The sequence below is a fragment of the Musca autumnalis genome, unplaced genomic scaffold (assembly GCF_047663935.1).
Source record: "Musca autumnalis isolate F117 unplaced genomic scaffold, ASM4766393v1 scaffold_2, whole genome shotgun sequence".
NCBI lineage: Eukaryota > Metazoa > Arthropoda > Insecta > Diptera > Muscidae > Musca > Musca autumnalis.
The window spans coordinates 268355308-268370589 of NW_027411755.1; the positions used below are offsets into that span (position 1 = coordinate 268355308).

The 15282-nt window shown below is 34.7% G+C and overlaps 1 protein-coding gene across 2 annotated transcripts in view; it reads left to right on the forward strand.

Annotated features, from left to right (window-relative positions):
- The first annotated feature begins 5242 nt into the window (after positions 1-5242).
- toc (toucan) overlaps positions 5243-15282 on the forward strand; it is a 192974-nt gene continuing 182934 nt past the window's right edge. Inside the window, exons 1-2 of one of the 2 annotated variants that reach the window (XM_073964956.1) lie at positions 5256-5524; positions 5614-6187. In XM_073964956.1, coding sequence (XP_073821057.1) covers positions 6179-6187 — 9 coding nt within the window. In that variant the 5' untranslated portion in view covers positions 5256-5524; positions 5614-6178. Of the gene's footprint in view, positions 6188-15282 lie in introns of both variants that reach the window. The other variant, XM_073964955.1, reaches the window with a different exon arrangement.

Below are 15282 nucleotides of genomic sequence, written 5' to 3' on the forward strand. Positions count from 1 at the left end.
CCACGCTATAATGTGAAGTTGAAATCAAATATTGTGCTAAACCTATCTAATTTGGCAAAAATTTAATTTTTATGCCCAAATTCAAGGTACCTACTTCAATTAACGGCTAGAATATGTTTCTTTTTGTAAATTTTAGAATCATTTTTGATTATTAAATAGAAAACATGTTCCATTTATGCATAATGTTGATATTTGGGGAGGAAGCATGGTAAATGCCAGTTTTAGAGTCCGTTGATATATGTCCTATGTCGATGGCGAAGCTACCCCATGGGTGGGGAGGCTTCGCCACTTTTTTGACATTTTGTAAATGCTCAAAAATAATATTTTAAAAACAAAATTATAATCATTTATATATCAAAACTTATAGTCAAGACATGCTAATATTCTTAACAAAAATAATATTTGGAAAAACTTTAATGATGTCGATATGAGAACATTTTGAAAAAAATGTGGCGAAGGCGCCCCATGTTACCATATATATATATATATATATATAATTGAAATTTGTTTGTCTGTTTGTTTGTGCCTTATAGACTCGAAAACTGCTGAATAGATCTTACTGAAATTTTTAGGGTACATTGCTACATGGCCTGGAATGAAAATAGTCTATATCATTTTTTGAAATTTAGCGTTGATCTGGAGATATAGCATCAAAACCGGAGGTACCTCCAAAAAATTTAGATTTTGTATGCAAATATCTTCAGAACTATTACAGATACAATCTCAATATTTGGTATGTGTGACGGAATTTTATGTAGAAATAAATTGACCAAATTATATTCAAATCGGTTCAGATTTGAATATAGCTCTTACATACATATATTTTAGGCCGATTTCCTTATTTTGTGTATCAAACAAGCTATTTATGTCCAATTTCAATGAAATTTGGAATGTGTGACGGAACTTGGTCTGGAAATAAACGTGCCAAATTATATCAAAATCGGTTCAGATTTGGATATAGCTCCCATACACATATATTTTTGGCCGACTTTCTTAATTTATGCACCAAACAAGCTATATACATATGTCCAATTTCGCAGAAATTTTGAATGTCTGCCGGAATTTATTCTAGAAATAAATGTGCCAAATTATATCGAGATTGGTTCCGATTTGGATATAGCTCCCATATACATATATTTTCGGCCGATTTCTTTATTTTATGTACCAAACACGCTATATATGTCCAATTTCGCTGAAATTTAGAATGTGTGATGGATATTGGCCTAGAAATATATGTGGCCTAGAAATACATGTGCCAAATATTATCGAAATCAGTTAAGATTTGGATGTAGCTCCCATATATACTTTCGGCCGATTTTCCGCATTTGATGCACCAAACACGCTATATATGTCCAATTTCGCTGAAATTTGGAATGTGTTACGGAATTTGCTGTAGACATAAATGTGCCGATATAGCTCCAATATATATTTTCGGCCGATTTCCATATTTGATACACCGCTATATATGTCCAATTTCGCTGAAATTTGGAGGGTCTGACGGAATTTGTTCTAGAAATAAATGTGCTAAATTATATCGAGATCGGTTCAGATTTTTATATAGCTCCCATATATATTTTCGGCCGATTTCCTGTATTTTATGCACCAAGCACGGTATATATGTTCGCTGAAATTTGGAATGTGTTACGGAAATTGGTCTAGAATTAAATGTGCCAAATTATATCGAAATCGGTTCAGATTTGGATATAGCTCCTGTATATATTTTCGGTGAGACGGGATTTGGTTTAAAAATAAATTTGACAAATTATATCGTGATCGGTTCATATAGGAATATACCTCCCATATATATTTTCGGTCGATTTCATGTTTTGTTACGTATGTTCAATTTCAATGAAATTTTGAAGACTTAGCAGTCAGTAGAAGTCATCATTATTTACACAAGTACTTATAGTTGGGAAGGAATTAACCAAGGTTACATATCTTTGAGAGACTTCTTAAGATTTATCTTTTATTATGATCTATCTAAATCATTAGGAATACTTATAGGCGGAAAAGCTATCGGAGGAGTGTTACCTCCTGAAACATACAAAAATACCATAGTAGCTCCATAACAACCCTGAATAGGTATATAACCAGTGTTGCCGAATTTGACGATTTATCGTCATTTTGACGATTTTTTGGCCTAAAATTGGAAAATGACGATTTGACGATTTTATGGTCCAAAATGACGATTTTTCACGTAATCACGAATTGTATGAAATAAAACATGATAACTATATTTTGACCAGAATTTCACGAAAGTCTTTAAGGAAAACAATATTCCAAACTCGGTTTCATGAGCTATTTTAATGTTTTTAAACAATTTCGAGGCACATATGTATCTGGAATAGAGGTATTTTCATCTTGGATTTACATCAGCTGAAAATGTTCATGTAGGATTGTTAATGAATGAAAATCTTCCTTGAAAATTTTTCGAGATATAATATTTCCAACCCATGTCCTCTTTAATGAGAGTTTTTGACGATTTTCGACTGCCCATCAACCAAATGTACGTGTACCGACAAACATGGGCGGTCACACTGTCAAGCAAGCGATGTTTGAGCTAATCTGTCATTCAAAACTGGCAATGTGTACCCAGCTTTATCTTTCTGCATTAATGCAAACTAGAAAACCACAGGGAAAACTATCATCTTCTGAAAGCTGTTTTATAGCGGTACCTAAGGGGCTACCTGTACTTGTCACTTAAAAAAAAAAAAAAAAAAAAATAAATAAAAAAAATATTGGCTTATTTTGAAGTACAGGTAGTGTAGAGTATGCCGCAAAAAATTCAAGAAGGGAAAAATTTCTTGAGATTTGTATGTAGCATAGATACTTTAAAGCGTTTTTATCGAAATGGCATTTTTGAAGTCGGTGCCAACGATAGCTCGAAACCGTATTGACCGATCTTCGCATGGTTAGGTGAGCTTATTTAATAAATAAAAGACTTGCCCTTAAGCGAGACAGTTTAAAAAAAAAATGACAGATTTTTGACAAAAAAACAGTCAATTTTTTTCGTTAGAATCGAAATTTTGACTTTGGCAGTTAAATTTTTTTTATAAAAAAAGTTTGTTTAAATTCTGTTTCGCCTTAAGACAAGATTAATAGGTCCTTAAAATGCTAACAACATATACGATAATCGACCCATCCGTTTTCGAGTCATCGTTGGCATCGCAAAACGCTTTTACAAAAAAGGGTTTCGCAGATAGCCACAAGACTTTGCAATATTTTTCAACAACAAAAATACCAAAAGTAGTATAATATGTGCTCTTTTTTTCTTGATGAAAGAACTTTTTAAAAAGAATTTGGTAGTTTCTTTGAAAACAAAGAAAAAAAAAGAGTTCTTTTGGTCTGCCAACTAGGGACAAAACTTTTAAGTGAGATTGGGTTATATTTATTGCTGTGGGTTGTACATTTTATGTTGTCAGTCTCATTGACAAACCTATCGGCTAAAAAATCGCATTAAACGGTAACCAAACCTAGTTTTGGATCATGATGACGATTTTCTGACGATTTTCCAAATTTCGTTGACGATTTGACGATTTTTTTGACGATTTCCGACCAAAAACTGTCGGCAACGCTGTATATAACGCCTTCATATCTCCTATATTTATTCGTTAAAATATTAAAAAGGTTAATATAATTATGGCATTCCATTATTTTTTATCGTAGTTGGGGCAGCAAAGCGCACCGGGTTCAGCTAGTTAAAAATAAATAAGAAAATGAAACAAAAAAGTATTTTTCCACTTTACAAATTTGTTATCCATAAAACAATGCAATTAGGCTATGTTATTTCCACAATAAAATAGTTTTTAATTTTCACAAACATAAATCAACAAAAAACTAAAAACAGATGATTGACTGTTTTCAGGAAGAAGAAGAATTGCTTGTTAGAAGAAATTTGTCCAGCAAGAATTTGCAAACTCTCAGTGAAAGAATCGCTATCGTTTGCTAGTTTTTTGTGTTAACAGACGACTTCTAGCAACAATTGGTACAAGTTGTTACAAATTTTAGGGTAACCAGACAGACCTATTTATACCGTCCGATTTCACGTATTTTGAGGTTTTTATCGACATTTTTGTCCCAAATTGGATGTAGTTTGGCATATTGATAATATAATTCAAAGGTCAAAAAACTTATCCACTAAAAATTTTGGACATAGATCCACTTTTTGTAATAGACCCCATACCTATAGTACCACCCGGTTTAAGATATTTTGAAGTTTTTAGCTACATTTTCGTCTCAAATTACATGTGGTCAAATACTTCTCCACCAAAAATTGTTGACGTAGGTTCACGTTTTGCTATGGTCTGTTCACATATATCAGGTACAATCCAATTTCAAGTATTACAGGTGTTTTGATGAGGGCAAGGCATATTTATAGAAGGTAGTTGTATGAATTACAACAACTAATAATATTACAAAAACCAAATTGTTCTTATTGAAAATATAATAATAGTCCCAATTTACATTGGGCGAGTTTACTTGCGGCAATTGTCATTTTGTAGGAGAGAGAGGTGAGGCATATGGTAACCCTTTGCCTCTCAGCACCCTCTCTCACCTACAAACTGAAAATTGCCGCAAGTAAACTCGCCTAATGTAAATTGGGACATAATAATAATAATAATATTAAATAATAGAGTCGTTCTTAGGAAAAAACATAAATACCTTAAATACCTTTTGAAAATCCTCTAAAGTAGGATGAAACGAAGTATTTTGTGAATTTTTAAATTCCATGAAGTAGACCCTATTAATTTTAAAAAACTTAATTTACAAAGAAGTCATTTCTACCTTCTTTAACAAAAAGTTCCTGCCATAATTCCCGGTCTATACTAGGGTAATTTTATGAAATATGTAAATGTCATGAAATTACTCTAGTGTGGAACGTGGAACTAAACAACGTACATACATAAATTTTTGTACGTTCACCGAACTTCGGTCGTTTGTATGAAGAAATTGTGTATACGTAACATTACACATTGGTTTGTGTAACGTTACTCATACTTTTTGAACTAGGACAAAGAACTATTAACTAGATTTGTACAACTCTACAAGTTGGTCAAACAAAACTACTGTGCTTATCCTTCATAATTGAATATTTTCCGCAACTTATATCTATGTGTTCGAAAATAAACAAGGCGCATGCTCCAAAAATGTACTGTTATTTTCTCTTATGCTCACTTGTTGTTGTTGCTAACGACAGACATTTTGGTCATTATTGGTCGTTGCTTCTGGTCCTAACTGCCATTTCTCATTCTCAGTTAGACGCGGACGGTAAACATTGCATCGCAGTAGATTGCTTTTGACGTTTCTACGCTGTGGGATGTTCAAAAGTAGAACATTGTGTATCGTGCAAAGGAATTTTATGGAAAAAGGAGAACACCTTTCCTGTCAACAACTTGAAAAAATGTTCCAAGTGTTAAATTTTTAAATAAAAAAAAGAAAAGCAAACACATTAAAAAGTGCATGTAAAAATAAAAAAAAATCTGCTTTAAAATTTCGTGAAAATTTCATCACGTTCTTGTAACAAGTAAAAAAAAATCAATAATAATTGTATCGGCAATTCCTTTTCGGTGCTTTTACTGATGTCTAAGTTGGGATTTCTTTTGGTTTCTATAGCTGTTCCCCAGCATACAGTGGAGCACTGCAGTCAAATTCAAACAACAAAAATGTGAAGAGAATCCTCTGTTAACTGTGTGCGTGTGTGTCTGTGTGTTTTGTATGGATGTCCCATTGTGTTCGGTGCCCGAGGAATCGAGAAAAGGAAAAAATATAAAAAAAACAAATCCAAAGTTATGAATGTTCGTTGTTCGTCGTATACTCGTCATTATTCCGCAAACCGTTAGATTATAATAAAGGTGGTGAAGCAAAAAAAAAAAAAAAAAAAAAAGAATCAAAGTGAACAACTGAATAAGCAAAAAATTGTTGTAGTTAATAAGAATGATTTCTGCACCCCCTGCCACTAGTTTTGGCTACCGGTTGTGAGACTCCAATAAATGTCGAAAATTGTCAAACCCCAAATAAATCTTAAAAATACTTAGGAACCGTTTAACCTATGGCACATAAAATCCCCATCATCGACAGTTTCGTAAGAACAGCTGTTGGTGTTTGAACCGTTCTAGTTTCATGTTATTCATTTTCGTTTATGTACCCGATTGTAGCGTAAGGAGAAAAACAACAAAAGATGGCTAAGGTAAGTTCTCTACTTTTGTAGACCAAAATTTCAAAATATAAAATGCGTTTGACTGTAAATGTATTACATCACACTGCATGGAAAAGTATTCACTTTATTGAAAATATATGGAAATCAAATACCCGTATAATACGAATGTATGTATATTGGGGTTATGACTTTTTGAACTTTTTTATACCCTCAGCCTTTAGGCTAAGGAGGGTATATACACTTTGATACGATGAAAATGTGCCTCATCGAAATAATGGTTTTAGACCCCAAGTATGTTTGGACGAAATGTGTTTCAGACAATTTGGAGTCGATCTAGCCATGTCCGTCCGTCTGTCTGTCTGTCTGTCTGTCCTGCTGGCTGGAGCGCACGATAACTCTCGAACGGATGAACCGATTCGGTTCAAATTTTGGCTTTCGTAATATTTTGCCCAAACTTAGTTTAAGTTCGAAGATGAGCTACATCGGTCCACTCCTTCCGGTACCTCCCCCACAAAAATTCGAAAATGTTCGGAAAATTTGTGCGCACGATAACTCTTGAAGGGAGTGACCAATTTGATCCATACTTTGCACATCGTGAAATTTCTACTAAGATTAGATGAGGTTCCAAAATGGACTCAATCGGTCCACTCCTTCGAGTACCTCCCACACAAAATTTCAGAAAAGTTCAGTTTAGGGCCATTTCTCGTATCGCTTTGATTTTTGTTTTAGCAACTTGTATTCACTGCCCTCCATACGACTGTACAAGTTTTATCAGGGGCAAGTCCATACTTCCTGAGAAAATAGCAAAAAAACCCCTATGACACCGTGTGAGGTGGTTGGAGCGCAAGATAACTCTCGAACGGATCTGCCGATTCAGTCCAAAATATGGCCTTAGTAATATTTTGTCCAAACATAGTTTAAGTTTGAAGATAAGCCAGATCGGTCCACTCCTGGAGGTATCTCCCCCACAAAAGTTCAAAAATGTTCGGAAAAATTGTTCGTACGGTAACTCTTGAAGGGAGTGGCCGAATTGGTCTACACTTTACACATCCTAATATATTTACCAGATATAGATCAGGTTCAAATATGGACTATATTTGTCCACTCCATCCGGTACCTCCCACACAAAATTTCGGATAAGTTCACTTTAAGACCTAATACCGAATCACTTTGATTTTTGTTGAATCAACTTGCTTTCGCTGCCTCAATTACGATGGTAAAAGTTTTTTTAGGGGCAAGTCCATACTTCTTGAGCAAACAGCCCGAAGAGTGTAAAACCCCCCTATTGCATCATATGTTGTGCCTGGAGATCCACTTCCATAACGGTCAATGTCGATCCATTCCTTTTAGTATCTCCTCCGCAAAACTTTTGATCTTTAATCCTAATCAACGTTTTTGTCGGTGCAACATTTTTAAAACCCCCTAAATACAGACGTATTTTGAGAAAAAATTGTTTCAATATACACAAGCTGAGGGTATATCTCTGTCGGCAAAGCCGACTGATACTTTTTTACTTGTTTCAGTAATGATTTACTGTAGCGGGAATGACGGAACTTTTGCTATCTAAATCTCAAAAAAGGTCCCACACAAACCACTTTTCAATGATATGATATGTATGTATATGAAATAAAACTATAGGTATATGATATAAAATGATATATATGTAATGATATGATGATGAATTTAGTGATAAACAAAAGGTTGTCATTATGTCGTGTGGCTCCAAAGCTTATTTTCAGTTATATATCTGCTTATATTGATTTCAAACGTTTGTCAAAAAAGCTCATATAGACAAATTTTCAAATGATTTTGTGCGTGAGATTTTTTTTATCGATTCACCTTATAGTTAAGTTTTTATCTAATTCTAGGTAAAAACATTTCAAAATATGATACATGGATAGGGGGTTGTATAAAGTTATAACCCTAATGTATGTACATCTATATATATAAAAATGGTGTAAACAATGTATAGTAATTCATAAAATGAGAACGGCTAGGTCGATTTCTGTACAATTTTTTGTCAGTTATTCGTATTTTCGAGGAGAAGGTCTTTACGGAAGAAAATTTTGGAAAATCTCTCTGGAAAAGTCGGAAAATTGGAAAAATCGAAAATTGAGTTTTTGTATGAAATTTTATTCCTTAATAGCGAGACGAAGTTCACCGGGTCCGCTAGTACATATACATATATAAATCTAATGTATGTTATAACTAGACAGGGGAATTTTATGCAAACCCGATTCGTGTCAAATTTTGGGACTGGGCATATTTTTGGTTTCTGATTAAATTGCAATCGAAATATATGACATATGCAAAATGCATAAATTTTTGCATATGCAAAATGAACCTAAACCGACAAATTTTAGGTGGAAAGTTGTTTACCCCCAAGAAAGACTTAATACCAAATTTCAGCCATTTTGGCGGGATATTGAGGCCACAACCTTCAAAATACCTAAAATCGGGAGGTACCATACTATGGAGGCTATATGAAGACGTGGACCTATACTGAAAAATTTCAGGTGGAAAGTTTTATACTCCCAAGGAAGACTTAATACCGAATTTCAGCCATTTCGGATGGATATTGAAGCCACAACCTTCAAAATACCAGAAATCCGGAGGTACCGTTCTATGGGGGCTATATGAAGACATGGACCTATACCGACAAATTTCAGATGGAAAGTTTTGTACCCCAAGGAAGACTTAATACCAAATTTCAGCCATTTCGGAGGGATATTGAGGTCACAACCTTCAAAATACCGAAAATCGGGAAGTACCGTTCAATGGGGGATATATGAAGACGTGGACCTATACTGACAGATTTCAGGTGGAAAGTTTTATACTCCCAACGAAGACTTTATACAAAATGTCAGCCATTTAAGTCTGATGTTGGGGCCACAACCTTCTAAATATCGGAAATCGCGAGATACCGTTCTATGGGGGCTATATGAAGACGTGGACCCATGCGGACAAATCTCAGGTGTAAAGTTTCATACCCCTAACGAAGACTTAATACCACATTTCAGCCAAATATGCAAAAAATGCAAAAAATTCTGGGCCTAATTCGTTGTATTTTGTGATAAAACGAGTTTCTGTCTAATCAGATTTTCTCTACGACCATTCTAACCATACATGCATTTGCATAGGATTCCGCTGTCTAGTTATAACCCTAATGTAATGTGTTAGACATGAGGTATGTTGATTTAATGGGTTTTGTTTGATAATTCGAAAGTTCTGCAAAAGAGATGGAACCGCAGTTTTGTGGCTGAGAACAATTTTTTGGACTCTATTCCATTTTGCTGAGATTCGATACGTGAAGTCAGTTTATTATCAAGACATTTTTTAAAAAACTACGTTTGGAATTCTATGACATGGAAACACCTCAAGCCCTAAGAAGTGTGTATAGGTCAGTTCTGCGAGATTGCGAAAAAACTATAATTAATATGTATATATCTGTTCCAGAATCTGCAAGGACCAACATTTTTCCTTTACAAAAAATAGTAAACATTAGTAGATTCTTGTTGTTCTGGAACAGACATTATGTACACAAATAAAATAGATAACTTCACACTCTGTTTTCTAAGAAACATTTTTCCATTCGTTCGTTAATTTGACGAACGAAAACACATTTTGACTAACAAACATTTTCAGATATTCATTAATGTAAAAACCCTCATAATGGGCAAATATCACCATCGTCAAAAAACAAAAAATAAATAAATAAATAAATTGCATATATTGTACGTATGTACGTACGTACAAATATGTATCTTTATTGAATAGGGGGCGATTTGTATGGAAGGAAGAAACCTTAATGGGCGGTTCGCGTTTTTGACTCCTGGGATTGTACAGAGAAAAAAATTCTACTAGAGCATATGTCAACGGTGAAAATCGAGCCTCCCAATTTTGACTTTAAGTTTTTATGCCGGTTTTTTGGATATTTTGGCATATAAGAGATTTTCGATACAGCAAAATTTTAGTCAAGAACATTTTTGAAGAACTCTCTAGTACACCGCAAAAGCATTGGAACGATCCTTCGGGCAGTTTTGGCTATGAGACAGTTCAAATTTTTCGGAAAATGTCGGTAAATGATAAATGATGTGCTACAAAACTTGACCAGAAAATATTCTAATTTAATTTATTTTTATTAAAAACACAGTACCTAGCCCACAGGGCCAAAACGGTTGCAAATACAACAATAAAGTTACTACTCCGAATAAGTGGTCTGCAAAAATTCTATCGATGCAGAAATTCTATCGTGTTGGGGTCGATGAACAACGAAAATACCATTGGTTCCTTTGGTTCACTTCGTTTATATACACTCCACCATAATATGGAAGGTATAATTAAATTTGTCATTCCGTTTGTAACACATCGAAATAATCATCGGATACCCTATAAAGTATATATATTCTTGATCAAGGTAAAATTCTAAGTCGATATAACCATGTCCGTCTGTTGAAATCAAGATACAGCTAGCATTTTTTATACCCTCAGCCTTTAGGCTATGAAGGGTATATACACTTTCATACGGGCAAAATGTGCCTCATCGAAATAATGGTTTTAGACCCCAAGTATGTTTGGACGAAATGTGTTTCAGACAATTTGGAGTCGATTGAGTAATGTCCGTCCGTCTATCTGTCTGTCTGTCTGTCTGGCTGGCTGGAGCGCACGATAACTCTCGAAGAGATGAACCGATTCGGTTCAAATTTTGGCTTTCGTAATATTTTGTCCAAACTTAGTTTAAGTTCGAAGATAAGCTATATCGGTCCACTCCTTCCGGTACCTCCCCCACAAAAGTTCGAAAATGTTCGGAAAATTTGTACGCACGATAACTCTTGAAGGGTGTAACCGATTTGGTCCATACTTTGCCCATCGTGGAGCGTGTACCAGACTTAGATCAGGTTGTAATATGGACTCAATCGGTCCACTCCGTCGGGTACCTCCCACACAAAATTTCGGAAAAGTTCAGTTTAGGAACATCTCTCGAATCGCTTTGATTTTTGCTTTAGCAACTTGTATTCACTGCCCTCCATACGACGGTATAAGTTTCATCAGGGGCAAGTCCATACTTCCTGAGAAAATAGCCTGAAAGTTGCAAAAAACCCCTATGACACCGTGTGAGGAGGTTGGAGGGCAAAATAACTCTCGAACAGGTCTGCCGATTCGGTCCAAAGTTTGGTCTTAGTAATATTTTGTCCAAACATAGTTTAAGTTCGAAGATAAGCCATATCGGTCCACTCCTTCAGGTACCTCCCCCACAAAAGTTCAAAAATGTTCGGAAAAATTGTGCGTACGATAACTCTTGAAGAGAGTGGCCGAATTGGTCCATACTTTACACATCCTAATATATCTAGCAGATATAGATCTGGTTCAAATATGGACTATATTTGTCCAATCCATCCGGTACCTCCCACTCAAAATTCCGGATACATGTTCACTTTAAGACCTGCTTTCGAATCACTTTGATTTTTGTTGAAGCAACTTGCATTGCTGCCTCAATTGCGATGGTAAAAGTTGTTTCAGGGGCAAGTTCATACTTCTTGAGCAAACATCCCTGAAGTTCTAAAAAACCCCTTTGGTACCATATATAGTGGCTGGAGATCCATTCTTTTTAGTATCTCCTCCGCAAAACTTTTGATATTAAATCCTAATCAACATTTTTGTCAGTTCAAACGCCCAAAATTCTTAAAACTCCCTAAATACATGCGTTTTTTTGGAAAAAAAATTGTTTCAATATACACAGGCTGAGGGTATATCTTTGTCGGCAAAGCCGACTGATACTTTTTTACTTGTTAAGACAAAGCTTTGTAATTTGGTATAGAAGTTTCTATTACTCCTGGGATGGTTTGGTATTGCAACTGGGCTATATCGGTCTACGTTTTGATATAGGCCCCATAGAACGGTACCACCCGATTTTCGGTATTTTGAAGTTTTTAGCATCATCAAATGTCTAGAATTTGGTATTTAGTCTTCATTTGTGGTATACAACTTTTTGCATGAAATTTGTCGGTATAGGCCCACGCCGTCATATAGCCTCCAAAGAACGGTACCTCCCGATGATACCGAACATTGAAGGTTGTGGCCTCAATATTACTCCAAAATTGCTGAAACGTCGTATTTAGTCTTCATTTGGGGAATAAAACTTTCCCCTAGAAATGTGTCGGTACAGGTACACGCCTTTATATAGGACGAAACGAAACTAATTGTTCAGTTTTACGTCAAAACAACTCGTGGTGGAGGGTATAACAAGTTCGGTCGGGACGAACTTAACGCCGTTCTTACTTGTTTGTTTTGTAACGGTAAATGTAGTGAAAAACTGGGTTTCTTAGATTTTCAACTTTAAACGGGCATAACTTTTTTTCACAACGGATTTCTACTGATCCTTTTTCCATGTTTTGGTATAGCCCCCATATAACGGTACCACCCTACTAGGCATATTTCGACGTTTTTAGTTAGATTTTTGATGGAAATTAGCAGTAATTTCACATTTTGGGTTTCCTGTAATGAAGAAACTTTTGACGTTTGTAGAACAAAACGTGGACCTTTGACAATCAATTTTGTGGCTGATTTTCTTGATCATGAAGAAACCTAAGTGCCAAATTATAGGTAATACTCAAAATATCTCAAATATATCCAAAAATATAACGTTTTTTGTTATATAATGTTTTCCGAAAAATGTGCACTGTCTCAAGGCCAAAACTGCCTGAAGGAGTGTTCCAAAGATTTTGCGATGTACTAGATTTTCATCGTAGACATATGCTCTAGTTTTGTTCAGTACAATCCCAGGAATCAGAAACGCGACGCAAAGTGTTGCCGACAAAAATCGAAAAATGTGAAGTTAAAATCACATATGTATATGTTAACATATTTACATATGTATGTTTACGTTTCTTTGAAAGAATTTTGTCGATATGTGCATCCATTACGAAGTTATAGCTCTTTAAATATGAAAAATATTTTCCAGGTAATCTAAAGCGATAATCATATGAAAATTATACGGCCACTAAAATAATTATTTCTGAAAAATTTATTGATAATATTAAATGTTTCGGATGGGGATTTGATGGGTGTGCTATAAATATAACATTTTAGTACAATAAGTTAACATCAGCTGGACATGGGCAAAGTGCCGTTATCAAGAATTAAACATTTAAATTTAATAAAAAAATATAAATTCATAATATTTCGTAGAGTATATCTTTTGATTGCCACCTTGGCTCTTGATTTCCCTTTCGATGAGAAATGTGTAAAAATATTCTGCTCATCCCTGCAACCTTCTGAAATATATCGGTTCAGTTTTTGATCGGTGAAACTAAAAAAGGGCCTAAGAAAACATCCCATGTTAAATTTGAAGGCTATTTTTCAAAAATTTACCGATTTATAGCAAAATTGGGGAAAGATATATATGAGAACTATATCCAAATCTCAACCGAAAATCGATGTAGCTATTCAGGGGACTGAGAGAATAACATATATTAAATTTGAAGGCTATTCGAACAAAATTGAACGAGTTGTAGCAAAATCGGGAAAATATATATGTATATTTTTCATTCGTGTGCCCTCATAAGTACTTGAGCAAAAATTCATCAACCTAGGTCAACGCCTTCTATTTTTGTCCACCTTTGTATGGAAGCGGCAACACTGTGCGACGCGCCCATTAAGGGATTATCCCTAGTTGTGCAGCAAAAAAAAAAACGCAGATTTTTCATGATTTTTTTGCAAAGAAACTACCAATATTTTCAAGTACATAGTCTTTCTTTCATCTCGAAGAACACATGCAATTTTTTGTTGAAAAAATATTACATAGTCTTGTGGTAAAGCGTTTTGTGGTGCCAACGATAGCTCAAAAACGAATAGGCCGACCCTTGCATATTTTTGTGGGCGTTTTAAGAACCTAATAATCTTGTCTTTAACCGAAACAGAATTTTATTTTATTATTTTGGTAAAAATTGTAGCAAAATGGTTCAAAATATAAAAAATCGGAGGTATCGTTATATGGGGACTATGCCTAAACATGAACCTATACTAACAATTGTTTGTGTAGAAGTTTCCTGGCTGTAAAGAACTTCAAATGTCAATTTACGGGTAATTCAGTCAAAAACTGTAGCTAAAAGCCTTAGACTCAAAATACCAAAAATCAGGAGGTACCGCGATTACCACAGACTGGCATATCTAGATCGACTCAGAATTTTGTCCTGATCAATAAAAATATTTTTATTTTATAGCATCGCAGATAATTATGTATTCCAATGAGTAAAAAAAGGGAAAAACAAACTTACTATGGTTGAGGATATAAAAAGGAAAACAAAATATAGGTATCGCCAATGCTAAGATATGGTAAAATTGGATTTAAAGACTCCACCATGGCACAATAATACAGATACAGCGGCAAAACAGCTGATCTTCATACCAGTTGTCAAAATGCATTATTGTGAATAAACTCACATACAAAATTGGTGTGTTCGTTTACTCAACAATTTGTACAAGTTCAGTAACTTCTTGTAATCGGCTAGGTCTTTTGCATTGTACTGTAGAGTAAACGAACAACATCCAGTAACAATTCGTACAAATTTGGAGTAAACGAACACACATAAGCTGTGTTCCTTTACTTACCTGAGGTTACCATTTTTACCATTTTTAACCTGCAAAGCGTTCCTTAACCCCGAAAAGTGGCAAAACTGGAAGCAATTTTTAAGAGAGTGAGAGGGGAGAGAGAGCGAAAATGGCTTTCTCTTCTACCACAGGCTACCAGCAAAATTTCTGCAGGTAAAAAATGGCAGAACAGATTTTTCGACTTTTGTTTGACGATTATTTCACAATGAAGAAGAAAATGGACGAAAAACAGAAGAAAAAGTGGAACACTGACAAAACTAAATTAAAAACTGTGAAATAAAAGACGAAAATTGATTTTTTATATATTTTTTTGACATTGCTGCCAGATCTACCATTTTTCCGTTCCTTTACTTTTCTGGTAAAAATGTTCATGAGAGAGCAATTTTGACACTTTTCTCTTCTCTTACCATTAAAAAAAGTAAAGGAACAAAGCTATAATGTAAACAAGCAATTCACAGTAATGCATTATTGTGAGCAAATTTGTCGTTTTGTATAATATGATGTAACACCTTCTT